This window comes from Trichoderma breve, chromosome 6 (assembly GCF_028502605.1).
Source record: "Trichoderma breve strain T069 chromosome 6, whole genome shotgun sequence".
NCBI lineage: Eukaryota > Fungi > Ascomycota > Sordariomycetes > Hypocreales > Hypocreaceae > Trichoderma > Trichoderma breve.
In genome coordinates, this window is record NC_079237.1 from 2,827,079 (window position 1) to 2,847,269 (window position 20,191).

The following is a 20,191-nucleotide window of genomic DNA, read 5'->3' on the forward strand; positions in this document are numbered from 1 at the left end:
GTGTGCATTTGCCTCGGCCTCATACACCAACTGCAATCAAGGGCCAAGCATCGTAATAATGGCGTACAACGACGATTCGGTGCTGGCGCGTCTGTCAGCATTGAATGAGAGCCATGACAGCATTGCAACAGCAGCCCAATGGATAATGTTTCATAGGTAAGCAACCCCTATTGAAGATGAGCAACTCTACACTGAATGTGACAGAGGTACTGATCAAGACAATGCTTTCAGACGGCACGCAGATCGCACGGTGGCGCTCTGGATGCAGCGACTGAAAGATTCATCTAGCACGAAACGACTGAGCCTGGTTTACCTCGCGAACGGTATGCATTCCACAGCCATTATATACGCCTTTTCTCTTTCAATAAGGATATACCGCATGCTCAAGCAACGACGGATGCTAACACTTTGTGGAAAGAGGTTGCGCAGCAGTCTAGAATCCGCCATAAGGAGGACTTTATCATCGCCTTCTCCCCGGTTATAGCAGAAGCAGCCGCAGTAGCCTACAAAGGAGCGCCAGCTGAGATTCAGGGCAAACTGCGACGTGTCATTGACGTCTGGAAAGACAGAGCTATTTTCGAGGCACCGATTCAGGCTGCTATAGAGTCGCGTCTAAGTGGTATGTGCCTTTGCAGTTTCTTTTCGGTTATGAATGGATGCTAATTCCAGGAACAGAGTTGGATAAAGCTCGCGGATCCGTTAAGCCCGGATTCGGAGGTTCCCCATTTGGATCATCTGCTGCTGCCTCTGTGCCTTCAGAATTCACGCCCCTTGTGTCTGCTCATCAGACGGTCACCAAGCTGAGCGTGCCATTAAAGACGACCATCGCTTCCGCAAACCAAGAGTACGAAAAACAAGTCGATCCCACAGTACCCGCCCCGTCGGCGCCTGTCTACGCGGCTCGCCTCAATGGGTTGCTCAAGACACTTGCGAGCGCTGAGAGTGCGGTAGCTGAGTGCGTCAAGGCTCGAGAGAGTTTAATCTCGGGACTGGAAAAGATGCTGGACTCAAACAGAGCGGCCTTGGAAAATGAAAAGAATGCAGCTTCCGAGCTGTCGGGCCGCAAACGAGAGATTGAAGATAAGAAGCAGCAGGTTGAGGTGGCTATCATGAGAGCACTCGGACCTGCAGATAGCAACGGAGCACATGCAGAAGGGGAATCTGGGGGCCCTCCCGCTGAGCTTGATCGGCCAGAGATGGAGGCTCTAACACCGCCAGGCATGGACGATGACTTTGAGGACACTAGACCAGAGAGCATCGGCTATGACGAAGACGAAGACGTCAAGCCCTTGGAGGACGTCCCAGCAACTGAACTTTCCTCCGCCAAGGCCTCAACATACACTCAGTCGCTCCCCATATCAACCAACGGGTCCAATAAAAGGCGACGAGTGGACGACGGCGACTTTCCCGACCTCGGAAACGATGGCGAAATAGATGCCGAAGTTGCAGATATGCTGAAGGAAGGCGGTGACATTTGATTTGATTGAGGATTCTGGGCAGGGCTTGTTGGGTTGCTTCTTCGAGATAGAAACTGACTATACGGAACGAGCTATATCCTAGCCTTTAGGTAGTAGTGGTTTGGCTTTCTACGGCGCATGCTTCCAGTTGTATTTTCATTCTCAGCATAGGATTTGAGTTTGTTAGGGTTGTGTATGGAATGTACGATGCAGGGGTTCTTCAATACTGGGGACATGACTAAAGGCAGTACACGGCTCAGTTCAATTCAAAGCATCATGTCTAGTCGCAGTACTTTGGTGTGTGCCTAAGATTGTAAATATAGGATACAAGTACAGACGTGCTCCCTGCAAGTCGTGCTTCGGGACTCGGACCTTGCAGCTCGGCGCCATGCCCGTACGGAGTCCGGAGCTCAAGCAAATCCATGTTAGGCCGACCTTCGGCCGAGCTATGTCCACTAACTAGGGCGCTTTAGAGTTGCCGCCTTGCGCATGCAGCAGCTTTCAGCGCTTTCAGCTGTAAATGCCGCGACTATGACGGAACCTCCTAGTTCAGCAGTGTGCTAGGTAATTGGAAATCTTTTTCCCATCCGCCTCTTCTTCCCTCCTCTCCTCTACAACGCTGCCGGATCACATCACCGCTTCAGCACCGACCACGGCTTTTCTCTCCGACCGGCTCCCAGCAATTCGATGCTGAACCGCTGGGCGTCCCCTCGGTTACCATGAATGCCGGGGCGCTGCGACGAGCGCTGCCTGCCAGGCTAGCAGCCAGCAGCTCGCAAGAATCTGCAGTCTCGAGTCGAGCTCTGTCGCAACACTTCCCGAAGCCCGAATCTCTGCTGCAGCAGCCGCATTTCCTTCGCCCGTCGATTTCTGGTTCGCGCAATCTGCCCTCTTTCACCCCTGCCGGCTTCCATACGCTGGCTGGGTCGCTACGTCTATCTCAGGTACAACAAACTCAGTCTCTATCGCATTCGGCCACTGGAGGCCTGTCAACCTCGGGCCATGGACGCATACTGCAACTAGCTCGCCAATTCTCCAGCACGTCTTTCGCTGCGCGGGAAGTCCAATCAAATACCGGAAATGCGACTCGGCAAACGCTGGAGCCTACAAGGCAGACAAAGGACACGGATGAGGACGAAGCCAACCAGGAATTTCAGAAAAGCGAACGGGCAGCCAATGCGGCGCAAGTCAATCTATCTGCTAGGTTATCTAAAGAGGGCACGCCCAAGTCGAAGGCTGGCTTTAAGGAAATATGGAGGTTGCTCTCGATTGCCAAGCCCGAGGCTCGGTGGTTGGGCCTGGCTTTCTTCTTCCTCATGATCTCTTCTGGTGTTACCATGTTGATACCATTTTCCGTTGGTCGCATCTTGGATATCTCGACAAAGGGCAACATCGATGATGTTAACATCTTTGGTCTCTCCTTGAACCAGTTTTTCATGGCCCTTGGTGGCGTTCTCACACTCGGAGCCATGACCAGCTTTGGACGAGTCATTCTGCTGCGTATCATCGGAGAGAGAGTCGTCGCCAGATTACGATCCCAGCTTTACAGGAAAACCTATGTTCAAGATGCTGAATTTTTCGACGCCAATCGAGTTGGTGATCTCATCTCACGACTTGGTTCCGATTCCGTCATTGTTGGCAAATCAATTACTTCCAACCTGAGTGATGGACTTCGAGCAATCTTCAGCGGCGGTGCTGGATTCGCAATCATGATCTGGACGAGTGCCAAACTTACCGGCATCTTGTGTCTCATGTTCCCACCCATTGCTATTGGCGCCTTCTTTTACGGACGAGCGATTCGAAATGTGAGCAGGTCGATACAGAAAAATCTCGGTACCTTGACAAAGATTGCGGAAGAACGACTTGGAAATATCAAGACCAGCCAGGCATTTGTTGGAGAGGTTCAAGAAGTTGGGCGGTACAACAGACAGGTCCGCAGGATCTTTGCTCTTGGCAAAAAGGAGTCCCTCATTGCTGCAACCTTCTTCGCTTCAACGGGCTGGGCTGGTAACATGACGATTCTGGCCATGTTAGTTGTCGGTGGGAATTTGGTGAGGTCCGGTGCCATGTCTCTGGGAGATTTGACTTCTTTCATGATGTATACTGCATTTGCGGGCTCCAGTCTGTTTGGTCTCTCAGGCTTCTACTCAGAACTCATGAAGGGCGTTGGTGCCGCAAGTCGATTGTTCGAATTACAGGATCGGAAACCCACCATTCACCAGACGGTCGGATCCCCCGTTAAGTCAGCTCAGGGCACCATTCGATTTTCCGACGTTCATTTTGCCTACCCAACCAGGCCTGCAGTGAAGATTTTCAACGGCTTGGATTTCGAAATTGCGTCTGGTAGCAATGTCTGCGTCGTTGGGCCATCAGGAGGCGGCAAATCGACAGTTGCGTCATTGCTCTTGCGATTCTACAACCCTACATCCGGATCTATTACCATCAACGGTGTCGATGTCTCAACAATGAACATCAAGTCGCTGAGACGGCGCATTGGTGTTGTGTCTCAAGAGCCCGTACTGTTCTCAGGCACCATTGCTGAAAACATCGCATATGGCAGGCCACATGCAAGTCGCGCGGAAATTATTTCGGCAGCCAGGAGAGCAAACTGCACATTTATCAGTGATCTGCCTGAAGGCCTTGAAACACAGGTCGGCGCCCGAGGATCCCAGCTTTCCGGCGGTCAAAAGCAGCGCATTGCCATTGCTAGGGCACTGCTCAAGGACCCTGATATTTTGATTCTTGACGAGGCCACTTCAGCTCTGGATGCAGAGTCCGAGACATTGGTAAATGAAGCTCTTGCGGGGCTGCTCCGCGGACACAACACCACTATATCCATTGCGCACCGACTGTCTACGATCAAGAGGTCCGATCTCATCATTGTGCTGAACAAGGACGGAAAGGTGGCTGAAATTGGCAGCTATGTCAAGCTTGCTGCTGATAAAGAAAGCGCCTTTAGCAAACTGATGGAGTGGCAGATGAGTGGTGGCGAGATCCCGGAGAAGCGGCCATCCACAGAGGCCACTTCCCACATTACAGAATTTGAGGAGATTGAGGATGATCTTGCCAGAGATGAAGACGCTGAGAGATTCGTGGACGAAGGTGAAGAGGCGAACAGAGAAAAGGCTGCTCTGCCATCAGAAGATAAAGGAAGAAGCCCTTGAGCGCATACACGATTGATGTCTAAAGAAAGGAAAGGAAAAGAAAAAAAAAACATATATATGCATCAAAGAGGGGGGAGATGATTTGTTGATTGATAAATTTTGTAAAGTATTTTCGGCGGCAAGGTTGGTGTATCAGGAGCAAAACGAAATGTTTTGTACATAGAGGTCAGCATGCCCCTGGGATGGCGGCATCCATAAGTACTAGGTATGGATCTTGTAGTAATAACTCCGCTCAAACTCGTGCCTCGGAGGACGATGTCTTGAGGATAGCAGGCTGTGGAACTTGTATTATATCTGAGGAGGGCATAAAAGGGAGTTGAGAGAATATGAAATTTCATCTTTGGCTATGTGCTTGCTTTGTCGATTATATTGAGGATGGAATTACTAACACGGTCTCGGAGTGCTTCAATCGCTCTTTTCCTGCTCCTACACCCCGATTATTCACAATCACTCGAGGGAGTAATTTCAATTAGTGGCTGATATATATACGGGTATATACGGAATACTCAACTTACAAGACGCCCTGCAGATTATAACCATCAGATTGCTGTAGAGGGTAAGACGACGTCCATTGAAGGCTTCTACCGAGGAAACTCGGGCTGGGATCTACCCGGGGCCCCACTAAAAAGACCCGTGGACCGCTAATTGGATACCTGGACCCTTGCAATAGGCACTAGAGCTGCCATAGGGGCTGCACTCCAGCGCGTCTCATGCTGTTACAGCTCAGCTTGCGATCCGTCTTTGTCCTGCATCTGTTGGCTTTAAGAGCGAGCCCTGTACCCCAGCTGTTTTAATTTTTTTTAATACCAGTGAAATATCGTTCAAATCAGCCATGACAACTACTGAAGGGACATTCAAGGCGGGCGACGCAAGCCTCTACACCAAGACGTGGACGGTTCGTTCTCCCTTTTGCGTCAAACTATTTTCACATGTGATGCTGTGTCTCAATGCTAATGCCGTCCCCAGCCGACGGGTCCTGTTGTCGCCAAGCTCATCTTCGTCCACGGCTTCAGCGAGCACATCAACCGCTACAACGACTTCTTCCCCAAGCTCGCTGAGCATGGCATCCAGGTGTTTTCATGGGACCAGCGCGGCTGGGGCCGCAGCGTGAATCGGCCCGCGGAGAAGGGTCTCACCGGCCCAACCGCGCAGGTCGTCGCCGACATTGTCGCCTTCATCCAAGAGAAGCTGCCGTCGGACGTGCCGGTGTTTGTCATGGGCCACTCCATGGGCGGCGGCGAGGTTCTTACTCTTGCGGGAGATGCGAAGCACCGGCAGCTGGTGGCTCAGATCCGGGGCTGGATCCTCGAGGCTCCCTTCATCGGCTTCTCCAAGGGCGAGGAGCCCAGCGTGGTCAAGGTTGTTCTGGGGAGGTTGGTTGGGCGATTGCTGCCGCGGCATCAGCTCAAGCATGTGGTTCCGCCGGAGCACCTGAGTCGCGATCCGGAAGTCGTCGAGTCCATCAGGAACGACGAGCTGTGCCACAACACCGGCACGCTGGAGGGCCTGGCGTCGCTGCTGGATCGTACGGCGTTGCTTTCATCTGGGGGAGTGAAGCTGGGTGGTGATGTGAAATCCATCTTACTGACGCACGGCACAAACGACATGACTTGCAGCTATGATGCGGCTGTCAAGTTTGTCAATGAGCAGGCGGCGGTTGAGGACAGAGAGACCAAGTCGTATGAAGGCGCATATCACCAGCTTCACGCGGACCACTGCAAGGACGAGTACACAAAGGACGTTATTGACTGGATCCTGAAGCGATCTAAAATCGAACCGAAGCTGTAAGGGGGTTCACCGGCTTTGTTGTTTTGAGGCTTGCATGATGGTGTTTCCTCCCTTTTTTCTTTTTTCTTTTTTAGGATAGTTGATCAACTTTGGCTGCTTACGCTGAGATGCAGCCAAGTGTCTACATGTACCCCTTACATACCTTATAATAATCTACCTCTCGACGTATTAATGCAGCTTCTGTTCCTGTCCTTTTTTTCAACGATTCATGCAAGATAGCAGCTGCAGCAGCTAATCATATCGATGTGATAAAGGAAGACTCTGCAGCAAATGGGCTGATACGCAGGCGTGGGTCGGCGAATTTGAGCCGCCGCTGGGGAACCTGGATGGTTCCGGAGTCGCCCGAAGAGCCGCTGCCAGACTTTGATCGAGATTCCATTTAAGATCTAGATGCTCCCGCTGCACTTAAGCATGTTATTTTTAAACCGTCTACCGTGTTACTTTATATGTGACAACTCTGGCTTTTTGCGCGTTCTGCCTCATCGCCGTATTGCGTGTTAGAGTTCAAATTACCCGTCTTGTTCCCAACGCACTTACAGGCACTTCTCTGGGCTCAGAGCTTAGTAATATGCCGTGTGCAAACATGTTCTCCGTACCTACGAAGCACACAATGGCGACCACGTTGGTTGATCCGTTCGCGTCCTTGGTCGTTGGTGAGAGAGCAGGAGCAATTCCAGCGGTGCTTTCCTACAGCCAGCAACATGCTCCATCCCGCATAAGCTCAATTTTCTCCCCCATCAATGCTCAACCCCATACTTAGGACGAGGGAGCATCAATCAACCGCTGAAGTGCAGTAACCCGACCATCTTGTTCGTTTTATTACCCTCAGCTTATCTCCTTGCTTGGCCCGAAGCCCCCACGCCCACCGATCCCGCAATAGCTTTGAGTCCCTTTATTTGCGAGCTCTCCACAGCAGCTATCGGCCCGTATCGTCAAATTTCTACTCTGTGCCCCTGGCATCAATCAAGCTTACTTTATCTCGATCTGGCTTGCCTTTTCATCATCAAATCTCGGGGGCCATCGATCCTCTCGCTGTAGCGTCTTGGACATTCGTTTGTCCTTGATCAGCACTGATCTGTTGAGGCTTGAAGATCCCTGGTCAGCCAAGACTTTCTACGAGGCCTCCTTGCGTGGCGAAGCGAAACCCCCCACGCCGAACTCGCGTCTCCTTCGGACGTACCGGTGAATTGGGATAATACTCAACACCCCGAAGTATTAGTAGCCAGCAACTCTTGGTTGTCTTCTCCAGGCTTTCGGTGGCAATTGAGTAACGGCATCGCCCGATTCATCACCCCTGGAATCATTCATCATGACGCCCGACGCAAGCAACACCATCACTCACCACCCCAACGTCTTCAACCTCCAGCGTCTACAGCCGCCGTCCTCTAGCCGCAGCAGCTCGAAATCGCCTGCTGTTCATGATGCTTCTAGCACGGGCGTTGAGGCCGTTGAGGTGGCCGATCACGATGCAGTAGAGCGCCACCACTTCACAAGCGCAGACGTAGAGAGGCAGTCCACCGCGGGTCGCAGCTCTCGCGTCCCGCGTCTGTCGGCCGAGAGCGATCCTTACGGGCTATCCTTTTCTTACAAAACCGACTCGGACCTCGACCAGATCAAGGCCAATTCATCTCGTAAGAGGGACGCTGCCAACGGGGCCAAAAAGTACGCGCCCAAAAGCGACCACCGCAAACTCCGCGGCTTCTACGAAAACCAAAATGCCACCATCGAACGGATGCTTAAGTCGGTTGAGGACCATCGAGAGGAAGCCCGCATCGAGCAGGGAGAAGACAAGCTCAAGTTTAAGATTGCCATCTATGGCTCGCTCGCGGCCAACATTGTCCTCACGGCCCTTCAGCTCTACGCGGCCATTACGTCCGGCTCTCTGTCCCTCTTCACAACCATGGCCGATGCTATTTTTGACCCGCTCAGCACCCTCGCTCTGATCCTGTCAAACCGCGCCATTCGCAGCGTCGATCCGCGACGCTTTCCTGCCGGCAAGGCACGGCTCGAGACAGTGGGCAACATTGTCTTCTGCTTCCTCATGAGCTCTGTAGCCCTCATCATCATCGCCTTCTCAGCAAAGGAACTGGCAAGCGGTGATAGCGAGAAGAAGTTCCATCTCCCCTCGGTCATCTCCGTTTGCGCGGCGTTTGCGACCAAGTTCGCCCTCTTCTTGTATTGCTGGTCTCTCAAGGATAAATATAGCCAGGTGAACATTCTGTGGCAGGATCACCGCAACGACCTGCTCGTCAACGGCTTTGGTATCTTGACATCGGTGGGTGGTGCAAAGCTGGAGTGGTGGATTGACCCAATGGGCGCCATTCTCTTGTCTCTCTTGACGTCCAGCATCTGGTTGTATACTGCCTTTAACGAGTTCCTGCTGCTTGTGGGTGTTGTTGCGCCTCTAGACATGCAGCAGCTCATCACATACGTGTGCTTGACCCACTCGGAAGTCGTTGAAGGCATTGATACGGTGCGAGTCTACCACTCGGGCCCGCGGCTGATTGCTGAAGTGGACATTGTCATGGACCCGACGCGGACGCTCCAGGAGACGCACGATGTGGCCGAAGAGCTGCAGTTCAAGCTAGAGAGTTTGCCCGACGTTGAGCGGGCCTACGTTCATATTGACTACGAGACCACTCACAAGCCCGAGCACGCCTACAAGAAGGACATTTGATGCTGGTTATATGAGAGATTTGGAGCCACAGGATGCATGTATTCATGCAACCGTGCATGAGAGAGGCTTTTTTCTGTTTGGTGCTTGCTCTCGCTTTCCCATTTCTGTAGTTGTTTCATTATTAAAGGAAGAGAGCATGCAATGGAGTCATTGACGCGTTAGTATCGTATCACTTTTTGGAATATTACAAAGTATTAATTCGGCATCCTAGCTCTTACAAAGAGGGGCAAAGGATGGAGGGGGCACAATTGGAATGCCCGTATAGTACAGTAGCTCGAATATATTGGCCATGCGAAGTTGGCTAGACTTTTTACCTTGCAGCATTGTCAGAAATCACATGTAAAAGCCGCGTCGTTGGGAAGCATTGCTTGTCTCGCAGAAGCAACCATCCTCGTCTTCCTCTTTACCATTACGGTGCCAGATGGATGCTCAAGGCAGCTCTTTTGCAATTCCAAGGTGCGGGGGAACGAGCATAGTGGAGAACTACGGAGCATCTGGATCGTTGGCAAGGAGGAAGCTTCATCAAAGAGACGAAGTGGAGAGCTATTTATTCGCAAAAAGGTGGGTGTCGTTTGGGTATACTCGAAAGCTGCAGCTCCCGGGCCCCATCCCTAGGGCACTGTCGAGACGCGTTCTACCAACGGAATACGGAAGCTGATGGGAGCATTCTGCCCGACATTCAAAAACTGTTGAGACGGCTTAGGTATCAATTGGCCGTTCCATTACCCGGATGGTCTCGCAGGCAGACAGCAAAACAGGCCACGGGCCAAAGGAGGGGTCAAAAGCGAAAGGGGGCTGGCTGATAGTGAAAAGAGGCCATTGACAGGACGGCGGCCAGATACGACGTTGGCCATGTAATAAAGTATTAACGGCCCGACGTTGAAGAAGTTCCCAATGGCGTGAGGAGGCAAAAGACAAGCCTCCTCTCTCTTCGCCGGTGCAGCCTCGCAGTACATCGGAAATGGGCCCCGTTGGCTGGGCTAGCTAATCAGGACGGCGGGAAGGCAAGCATGTCCTGTACGTGATGAGGAGCGGCCGCGGCCGAATTGCGCGCATTTGCATGGAACTGATAACCAGTTTTGCTGCGAGTGAGCCCGACGGACTGCGCGCGTTGGGCCTCGATTTCTATTTATCTGCAAAAACCGAGAGGCAGGAAGAAGCAATGATTCCCAACTGCGGAGCCATTTCTGCTGCTAACTCGAAGGGATCCAGAAAAAACGAAGGGGGGCGGGAGAGGAGAGTGGTCAAGGAAGACCGAGCTGCGAGCGTTTTTTCCCTCTCTTCTTCCACTTTCCCTCTTCCTTGTTCATGCAAGGCCAGATGCGAGCCTGCATGCGCGGCAGCGGTGGTGAGAGAAATAAAAATTTTCGCTGTTGGGGACCATTGGCCTATGGCGAGGCCGGGATGTGCATAAAAGGTGACGCATTGGAAGCTTGGGTGCTAGTTTCGTATGTAAATTGGCTTCCGTCGTGGTGGCGCTGGCCCGTATCTAATCAGGGACAATCTGGACGTCCCGGTGTTTTTGCTGGCTCCGGGGTTTGCCTTGGTTAGGCATCTACTACCACCTTGGTGCTGATCTTGGTTTTGTTTCTTATCCAAACGGGGCCGCTATTGATTCATTAGCCTTGAATGAGTTGCTGACCGCTTCGATGTTTTTTATTGGGAATGGATTCGATACGAAAAAGATGAGCTCGCTATGAGGATGAAAGACGAGCGAGTTCGCCAGCACGTGGTTGGTTGGCTGAGACGAGCTGGAGGGGTTTTTGGAGGGGTTTCTTTTGGAGGGGCTGTTTTTTCCCCTCGGAGGGGCACTGCACGAGGGGTTTTGATGTACATACACATACATGATACAGCAGACAGACATGATGGGTGGCGGCGTGCATGACATTTGCCTGATGTGCGCCGCATCGTGTCTGCATCTGCATGCTGGTTCGCTTGCACGCCATGCTGCACGCCGGCCGCCATCAGCCAGAGCTGGGCCCGGGTAAGGTCCTTAGGCCCCGTATTAGCCCGATGGCCAGCGGTGCCACAGGGAACGAACTAAGCTGATAGCAGGTTGAAGTGATAGGACAGGGCAACGGACAGCTCTGGACAGTCACTCAATTGAGGTTACTGTACTGCGCCCAAGCTTGGGGGTACATCGTCGATCCATGACAGCAAGCGTGGAAAGCCTCGATCCATCGACGACAGAAAGTAGCGCCAGCCCAATGGCTAGTACCTCGACGAACGCCACCCATCTTCCATCCATTCCTATTTTTGCCATTGGACAGACGCATGTACTGTACTGTACCGGGCAAGCTCCGTACCCAATTCCAACCTCCATCACCATAAAGTTGCCTCCCAACTCTTTTTTTCTTTATTTCTACCGCGCCCCCGTCCCGCTCCAGAAGCTGTTTTCGCATTCCCCCTCTGCTTTTCTTCCTCCGTAAAGCTCGCTCGTCGTCTGTTTTTTGTGAGCCTGTTTTGCCAGACGCCGCGTTTTAATCCCTCTCTTGCTGCCTTTTCCAAGCTGTCACTAGCTCCACATATACGCAATCATGGCTGATCCAAGCTGGGGCGAGCATGCCTATGCTACGGTTCGTGCTCCTGGCTGGTCCAGATGGTCAAAGGATAGCAAGCTAACATTGTTGCCTATGGCCTACAGCTTCTGTTGAACGATGCCTATCTTCCTGGTATGTTGGCCCTGATCGAAGCTCTCGCAATGCTGTCGCTAACTCATTCTCTAGGTGCCCTGGTTCTTGCCCACTCTCTGCGCGATGCCGGCACCTCCAAGAAGCTCGCGGTCCTGGTCACCCTCGACGGCGTGACTGCTGATGCCATTGTTCAGCTCAAGGTATGTTGTTCAAAGCAGGAAGCCCTATCCGTACATTGTGTAGAGATATATGCATGGATGTGCATACCTCCATATATACAAACATACGCACATACATCCAAGACGAATCATCTGCTGACTTGTTGGCCTCTCTCCTCTTTGTGCGGGAATTAGACCGTCTACGACTATGTCTTGCCTGTGCCTCGAATCCGCAATGACAAGCCTGCCAACCTCTACCTCATGAACCGTGCCGATCTGCACTCTGCCTTTACCAAGATCAACCTGTGGAAGCAGACGCAGTTCTCCCGAATTGTCTACATCGACGCCGATGTCGTCGCCTACCGAGCTCCCGATGAGCTCTTCGACCTCCCACACGCCTTTGCGGCCTCCCCTGATATCGGTTGGCCCGACATCTTCAACACCGGTGTCATGGCCCTGACGCCCAACAACGGCGACTACCACGCCATGGTTGGCCTGGCCGAGAGGGGCATCTCCTTTGACGGTGCCGATCAGGGTCTCCTCAACACCTACTTCAAGAACAACTTCCACCGTCTGCCCTTTACCTACAACGTCACCCCCTCTGCACACTACCAATACCTCCCCGCCTACCGTCACTTCCAGTCCAGCATTAACATGGTTCACTTCATTGGACCTGACAAGCCATGGAAGGCCGGCCGCAATGCTTCATACGGAAGCTCTGCTTATGATGAAATGGTTGGCAGATGGTGGGCAGTCTATGATCGCCACTACCGCGAGAAGGTGAGTTTCCGACAAATACAATGACTACGAACAAGAATGTAAGTAGCTAACGCACAATTTTTAGGAGATTTCTCAGCTTGCCAACGGCAGTGGTAACTACAACCAAGCTTACGAGTCTCAAAAGTAAGGCCATGGTCCATATCCAACCTGTTAACATAAGTAGTGCATAGAGCTAACTCGGTTCAATTTAGGAACGCCTCTCTGGCCGACACAAAGTTCGACACACCACAAGGAGGAAACTTCCAACAGACGCCCCGTCAGATCTTCCCCTGGGAGGCCAACCAGCCCAAGGCTACGAGATCTTTCTACGGTGATGAGCCGGAGCTGCAGCCACAGGGTGCCTCCCGCTCAGGCCCTACTGCTGCCAAGTCGACTGGTCGTTCATCAGTGACAAAGTCGCCTCCGAAGTCACCCGTTTCAAAAGCGTCGGACAACAAGAGCGAGGCCGGAACAGCATCCTGGACAACATACTCGCGTGGTAATGCCTGGGACGAGGTCCCCGGCATCTCCAAGTATGCGGACGCCGTCGAGAAGCGCCACCGATCAAGTAGCCGGGGCAAGGAAGGAGAGGAGAATGACGACGAAGATGATGAGCAGGAAGAGATCCAGCGTCCCTTCAAGGTTACTGACTTCCCCACTGAGGCGGAACGGCCCAGCCTGCCGGTCACACCGGCACCAGTTCCCCGGGGACGCGATGCCGCTGGCAAAGCGCTGCCGGAAGCTGTGGGCGTGCCGTCACAGTCCGAATGGGTACGTACTAATCAAGCTAAGGCAGCTAAATAGACTACAAATGCTGGGTGGCTGACGTGGAGTTTCATGTCAAGGATCCCACTGCGCAGTTAGAGAAGCTCGCTCAACAGCAGTCGGCGATACTATTGCGCAAGCTGGGGGGAGACAAGGGGGGCGTACCAGGAGGAGCGAGTCAAGACGCATCGACCAAGTCTGCTGAATCCCAAACTCGGATAGCGCAGTCAACTCCTGTCGTGCTGAGTCCGCGGCCTGTCAAGGGAACAGCGGCGGCAGCAACCAGGAGTCTGGAGCGCAAGATGAATGAAGAAGAAGCTGGCAAGTCATGACGCCAAGGACAAAGAAAGTAAAAAAGCTTTAATAAAAAAAAGAAAAAAAGATTGGAAAACGAAAAGAAACCACGACAACAGTAACGAAGGCGGAACGACATGTATCGGACTTGCGTATTGGTTGGGAAAAGTGAAAGCAAAAAGGGGGGAGGTTTTATTTATACCTTGGATTTCTTCTTCACGGGCATAATTCTTGATTTTTCTCTTTTCTTCTTCTTTACGACTACCCCTCTCTGCATAGCGACTGCATCAGCCTCGTCATTTAGTGGTATTTGTCGAGTTTACCTTTTCATCGCGTGCTGTGCAGAGCGTGGCGTTGAGCTTGTCAGCATTTTCATTTGTGTCCCTTTTTTTTTTTCAATTTTCCTTCATACCTTTACCGTATTACATATACATACATTTATATGTTAAACTGTTTGATGGGTGCTGAACCCCCTTTTTGCCTTTTGAGTTGTCTGTTTTGAGGTTGCTGAGCTGGTTTTATTATTATTGATGGACGACAGAAATGTCACATGATGCCGGTTCATCGGTGTACCAGACTCGCTACAGATGCGTTGCCATACATAGCATGGCCAATAGGTAATAGGCACCGGAAGTGTCAGAAGACGCAGTCGCTTTATCCTCGGTTCTGTATCACAAGGAGAAGGATGTGGTAAGAATGGAGGGTAGAGGACAGCAGCTGCACCGCCTCATTGGGTACAACGTATCCGTTGAAATGGTTAAATGAGAGGAGGGAGTAGTATTAGGATCATCAGATATGGACTTGCTAATGTTTGATCTACAGACTTCTAACAGGCAAAAAGCATTTCTGCAATATGTTTCTCATCCCGAGGTATGATCCAGCTGCTCGTATTCGTAACGCCCCTGGTATTCGCTTTCTGGAAGCCCGGTTAGAAGAAAGAGAAATGTCACGCCACCACGGGGAGAGCTTAGGACGGGAAATAAGCTTGCCAGAGCAAGGGGGGGCAAACTCGGCTCATCCAGAACGAGGGAGTGGCTCGATCTCGGAAATTGGCCAAAGCAGAGATTTGGCTAGCCGGGTTTGTTGGATTGGGCTGTTCATGGATTCCGTTAGCACGGGGGGCACCGGAAAAGACGGAGTGTGTACCTGATGGACGACCAGGTTCAACAGGATCTTATCAGATGGGGAGATTAGATTATCGGGGAGATCGCTGAGACACGGGATCAGTCACTTTTGCTGGTAGAGTGACACAGCACGGAGTAACACGAGTCAAGATTTCTTCACCGACGGCATTGTGCGTCCGTCCAAGCAAGCTATTCCTCGGCTTTTCTTCTCCCATTTTCACTTTCTTTTCTTTGATCTACAGCTGCTTGACATGCACCATGCACACAGTAATCACTACATGGGGCTAGAATCCATGCGGCACGACAGTTTGCTGATGGAATGCTTGCCATTGCTCCTTTTACTTTCGATTGGCTTTGCTACCCGACAGCCAAGCGGGAAAAGGGAGGGTAAGATGGGCATCGACGGTACATACATGACAGCCATCACATGTGACAGAATGGCTCTCTGGACAGAAAACTGCTGGGAATTCGGCTCGGCGCTGCGGACGACCGAAATCGGGGGGTATGAATCAAAGTACATAACAGCTCCGCAAAAGGGGAGATTAGATGGGATTGATAAGATGGATCTGATAATTTTTTTTTTTTCTTGGGGAGAGAGAGGAGGGGGAGATGGATTGCCCACAAGACCCTTGCTCTTGTCTCATCTAGTTTGGTGGCAGCTGTTTGGTTGGGAATGGAATGGCGCAAACGAGGAGTTGATTGGCGTAACGCAAACTGGGGAGGCACCACAAAATGGAACACGAAGGACAGAATTTTGCTACTAGTTTGATACTGTATTCGAGGGCGTTGGGCTTGAGCAAGGGAGGGGGTTTGGTGACTTGGATTGAGTTTGCTACTGGTGATGATGGAACAGCTTTGAGTAGAGCTATTTTATTACTGTGAGCTGACAGAATACCTGTAATAATTCATAATGCTATATACTCCGTACGTCTAATTGATTTTCCGGGGAACAGTAGAAAAGACAAATTTAAAAGACGCAGCGTTGTTGAGGACAAGGCAAGGATTGGGGGGTGGCGGGCCCGGGAGCGGCGCAACATGTGCTGTACGAGTACAATAGCAAGCAGCCCCCGGCTTGTCGCGGAGCAACTCTTCCATTTTTTTCTGGTGATGATGCCAGATTTGCTCAGCCAAGGGTAATTGCTGATGAGCGTTTTTTCCCATCATGCGGGTGCGTACAGTAATACGAAAGGTACAGTAATACGACCTACAGCACATACTTCTTGGGCGAGCACGGGCGTGCATGTTTCTTGGAATGTCAAAAAGCATCGGGTGCAGCGACACAGAATGAATGCCGTCATTGATTGATAAGGCGTGTGACCCCCCGGCAATGAGGCTCGGATGGCGCATGTCTCGTCGTTTCCCACTGTGTTGCTTGGCTGCATACTCGTACTGCTTGCTTGTGCACCCCCATTGAAAGCGCCCCCCGTGCGTTAGCATTGGTAAATTTTTATCAATCAGCCCAATAGCCTACCTAATCAATCTCACTCATTCAATCAAATCAATCAATCAGCGTTCATCATTAGATCATGGTGGCGCTGCCCGTGGCTCCAGTCATCGGAGCCCAGACTCCAGACTCAGCCCCCTGTCAGCCAATCAGCGCATCGGGGGCGACCGGACAAAGACTTTTCCTCCCATTTTGGTCTCGATTCAGTCAAATCCCAAGCACGTTGAATGAAGCTGGGCCAAGGCAATAGCGGGTCTGAGGCTCCGTAGACGGCCGATGTTGGGGTCGCGAATTGGCATGGATCAGATAAATAACTGGAGAGACAAAATGTGTGTGGCTTCTCGGCTCAAGTTGTCCCCAGTTCCCCCAGCAGAACAGACCTAAAGCGGCCAGAGAACCCTCGGGTAGCCGTACTCGCTTTTCCCTCCCCATCTCTCCTTCGTCTTTAACCTTTCCGACATCAACCCATTCCTCGTACGACTCAGCAAAGCCCGTGAGATCCAATTCGTCGGGGCGCTGCATCTCCTATCTTCGTCAATCTCCCTTGCTCCGGTCTTTTAGTTTCATTTTGCCTCGTTCCGGTTTGCTGGTACTACCTTGGCGGATTTGCCCGAAGGACTACTCTTTCAATTCCTACGGCTTTTTTTATTATCTTTCGCCTCCTCTTTCGACTTTCCGACTCTCGAAACTCTTCATTCGATCGTTGAGAATATAACACAAAAAGACAAAAGACAACAGAAATGATGCAGTCTGTGCGGGTGCAGAACCTGTCCCTCGGGGCTGCCGAGGCAATTCCCACAACGCCAAAGGCAGAGTCTATAGCCCCCTCGTTGACCTACTCGGACGAGTCAGACGACCAGGAAGAGCTGCTTCGACCTGTGCAGCCTCGCCAGCGACGCGCCTCCACAAGATTGATTGCCCAGAGTGCCCGTGATATCCAGCGCATCACCGGCGAGACGACCGCCGAGTTTGTTACTCGCTGCTGCGGCGGCGGCTGCTGCTTGATGGGCGGCGCGAGGCCGGCCGGCATTGAATACGAAAAGGTTGCCCTCCCCGATAACGAGGCGTATCGGTCCCTCGGCCTCAAGATTGGCGACATCCCGACGGTCCTAACCAAGATTGTCGACCTCCCGGAAAAGATAATATCTTTTGCCTCAGTCCCCAAGGCCGCGAGCCCGTCCTCGCCCACGGATTCTGCCATTTCTCTGGAGCGAGACGGCGAGGTCGTCGACAGCGCGAGCTTGAGCAAGATTCCTCTTGAAAAGTTCAGAACCGTGGATACGGCTATTCAGCCCCCGCGATTCGTTCAGCCTCACCCTCCTTATAATGTGTATGCCGCCAAGATCCACACGGCCCGCGAGCTGACCAAGGCTGGTGCCGAAAAGCGCACATATCACTTTGACCTGGATATCACAGATTATCCTGAGGAGGAAGACACCGACTTCAGGGTCGGCGGTGCCATTGGTGTCGTTGCCCCCAACTCCAATGCCGTTGTGGACGATGTTCTGGACGCCCTAATGGTGCCTCGCTTCCTCCGGGATAAGCCTGTCTTGTTGAAGACAACCAAGGGCCGCTGGCCCACCGTCTGGGGAGACGATAAGCCGCGCGAGCTGGTCACTACCCGCCGAGACCTGCTCACCTGGTGCGCAGACCTCCAGTCCTATCCCCCTACAAAGGGTCTGCTGCGGGTGCTCGCCGAGCATGCTACCGCCGACAACGAAAAGAAGATTCTCAGCTTCCTTTGCGCTGCAGAGGGACAAGGCGCTTTCTGCGACTTCCGATCTGGTCCTAGCATTAGCATTTCCCAGTTGCTGCACGCCTTCCCCAGCTCTCACCCTCCTCTGGATGACCTGCTGTCGACCCTACAGCAGCTCATGCCGCGCTTCTACTCTCTCTCTAATGACCCGCACGACTCGTTCCAGAGGGGCGACCAGAAGCAGCACCGCCTGATTGAAATCGCCGTCACAGTTCATGAGACTGGAGACTGGCGTGAGGGATCTCGCACCGGTGTGGGGTCCGGCTTCTTTGAGCGACAGGCCCGGAAGTTCATCAAGGCGCAGGAGGCCGGGGAGAAGACGGAGTTTTACATCCCCATGTTCAAGGGCCTGATGGCGAACCCCCTGGCCAAGCAGTTCAACGCCGAGGGTCCGATGCTCCTGATCGGAGCCGGCGTGGGTATTGCCCCGTTCCGAGGGTTCGTGCAGCGACGCCTGAAGCAGGCCAACTGCGCCAACAAGGTGTGGGTGCTGCAGGGCATCCGAGATTCGCTGCTGGACGAGATTTACAGCGGCGAATGGGGCGTCCACGAGGAGGAGGTCAAGCGCGTGGTGCAGAGCCGGCGCGGCGAGGGCCGATACGTGCAGGAGGAAGTGCGACACCAGGCCGACCTCGTGTGGAGCATCATCAACACCGTCGACGGCCGCATCTTTGTCTGCGGTAGCTCCAAGGGCATGGGCGAGGGCGTCGAAGAGGCCCTTGTGGACGTCGCCATGGCCAAGGGCAACCTGGAGCGTGAGGAGGCGCGCAACTTCTGGCAGCTCAAGAAGGAGGCTGGCCAGTACATTGCCGAGACGTGGTAGATGGTTCTATCGCTGATGGCTTGGCCTCATTCTTGACATTTTACCTCTTTTTTCCTCTTCATTTACTAATCTTTCCAGGCGCCGTCGAGCGCCTCTTCATTTACATTGTCGCATGAGGTCTTTTTTTTTTTCACACCTTTGGCCATCCAGCTTATGCATTCGAAAGAGGAACAAAACAGATGAGGGGGAGAACCAACAAACACATGTTCAAATTGGACAAAAACGCTTGCCGAAAAGGGAAGCTTAACACGGGACAGGATAAGGTTACAGTCAAAATACTAGAAAAAAACAACCACTGATCCGGCGCGCAAGCACCAGAGAAATGTGTGTACGGGAGGACAAACGCATTACGGAGTTGGACTTGGGCGAGCATTGTGATGGGAAATGATTTTTGCATGCTCTCGAGATAGGAGAGGGTATACATATGAGAAAGGCATTGAATTCCCTCTTGCTTTTATTCAAGGGGGGGTTAGTTGGCGTATTGGGCGTTGCATTTTGTTCTTCTTTTTTGGAAGTAGTAGTAGAAGTATGTAGTAGCATACCTATCAAGTTATGAAAATAGGACATCGTATATATTTTCCAGTTTTGAAGTTTGAAGTTTGAGCATTTGTTTCAAGGTGATTACGTTTGTTAGAGCGCATGTTCAAACTACGACTCATCTACGGAGGACGAGTATCCAAGTTCCTTGAGTACCTAGCGCTAGCAAGTCGAAGATTCAAGACAACCGCCAAAACATGCCTCACAAAACAAAAAAAGGATCTTAACTGCCTATCTAATTCCGAAAAGCACACAATGACGGGTCGCAAGAGAAAATAGCTTTTCAACCGCGCGCTCAGGAAAAAGACGGGGACTTTTTTTCATGTGGTGTTGTGATTTTTAATTCCGATACTCCGGATAGATAGATGGTGAAGTATCCGGACTTGGGATTAATCGCGAGAGAGCGAGAGCGCGAGAAAAGAGGGTAGGTGGAACAAAGAGGATGTACTTTAGAGGTACTTTGATTTGGTGGGGTGTTAGTAAGGAAGGGGGTATTTGGGAAGTACCTGATGGTTCGGGCAAGTGGTGGGAACTTCTTTTTTCTCTTGAGGTACCTAATTTGTGATTAGAGGGATGGTTCGATGTAAGTCAGACAGACAATTAGCAAAGAGTTGCAGTGCATGGTCCGGAAGAAGTTCCGATTACCTTATACAGAATATTGCCTTAGTAGGAGTTGTAGTCAGCGGGCTACATGCGCTGTTACACATGAAAAAAGCAATACGAGATACGAACGTGTATGTGTTTGCCATGCTGCAGATCATCTCATCTCGCAAATCTGTCGTTTAGGACCCTTCTTGCATTTCACTACTCCG

General features: G+C 52.0%; 6 protein-coding genes across 6 annotated transcripts; all 6 read left to right on the forward strand.

The window, feature by feature from the left end:
* Window positions 1–58: 58 nt before the first annotated feature.
* Window positions 59–1,478, forward strand: T069G_09788 (RNA polymerase II-binding domain-containing protein; the record flags this gene model as incomplete). Its single annotated transcript, XM_056176998.1, has 4 exons — window positions 59–156; window positions 232–323; window positions 419–619; window positions 670–1,478. The coding sequence occupies 4 exons, from the start codon at window positions 59–61 to the stop codon at window positions 1,476–1,478; spliced, it is 1,200 nt and encodes a 399-aa protein (XP_056025476.1).
* A 698-nt stretch (window positions 1,479–2,176) lies between these two features.
* On the forward strand, window positions 2,177–4,621 carry T069G_09789 (ABC transporter transmembrane region domain-containing protein; the record flags this gene model as incomplete). Its single annotated transcript, XM_056176999.1, has 1 exon — window positions 2,177–4,621. One exon carries the CDS (start codon window positions 2,177–2,179, stop codon window positions 4,619–4,621), a length of 2,445 nt encoding a protein of 814 aa, XP_056025477.1.
* Window positions 4,622–5,453: 832 nt separating this feature from the next.
* Window positions 5,454–6,409, forward strand: T069G_09790 (serine aminopeptidase, s33 domain-containing protein; the record flags this gene model as incomplete). Its single annotated transcript, XM_056177000.1, has 2 exons — window positions 5,454–5,516; window positions 5,588–6,409. The coding sequence occupies 2 exons, from the start codon at window positions 5,454–5,456 to the stop codon at window positions 6,407–6,409; spliced, it is 885 nt and encodes a 294-aa protein (XP_056025478.1).
* A 2,311-nt stretch (window positions 6,410–8,720) lies between these two features.
* On the forward strand, window positions 8,721–9,086 carry T069G_09791 (dimerization domain of zinc transporter domain-containing protein; the record flags this gene model as incomplete). Its single annotated transcript, XM_056177001.1, has 1 exon — window positions 8,721–9,086. One exon carries the CDS (start codon window positions 8,721–8,723, stop codon window positions 9,084–9,086), a length of 366 nt encoding a protein of 121 aa, XP_056025479.1.
* A 2,537-nt stretch (window positions 9,087–11,623) lies between these two features.
* On the forward strand, window positions 11,624–13,733 carry T069G_09792 (glycosyl transferase family 8 domain-containing protein; the record flags this gene model as incomplete). The annotated part of the gene is made up of 8 exons (XM_056177002.1): window positions 11,624–11,662; window positions 11,731–11,758; window positions 11,813–11,919; window positions 12,073–12,657; window positions 12,722–12,780; window positions 12,849–13,407; window positions 13,482–13,574; window positions 13,629–13,733. The coding sequence occupies 8 exons, from the start codon at window positions 11,624–11,626 to the stop codon at window positions 13,731–13,733; spliced, it is 1,575 nt and encodes a 524-aa protein (XP_056025480.1).
* Window positions 13,734–17,003: 3,270 nt separating this feature from the next.
* Window positions 17,004–18,842, forward strand: T069G_09793 (FAD binding domain-containing protein; the record flags this gene model as incomplete). The annotated part of the gene is made up of 2 exons (XM_056177003.1): window positions 17,004–17,498; window positions 17,556–18,842. The coding sequence occupies 2 exons, from the start codon at window positions 17,004–17,006 to the stop codon at window positions 18,840–18,842; spliced, it is 1,782 nt and encodes a 593-aa protein (XP_056025481.1).
* Between the last annotated feature and the right edge of the window lie 1,349 nt (window positions 18,843–20,191).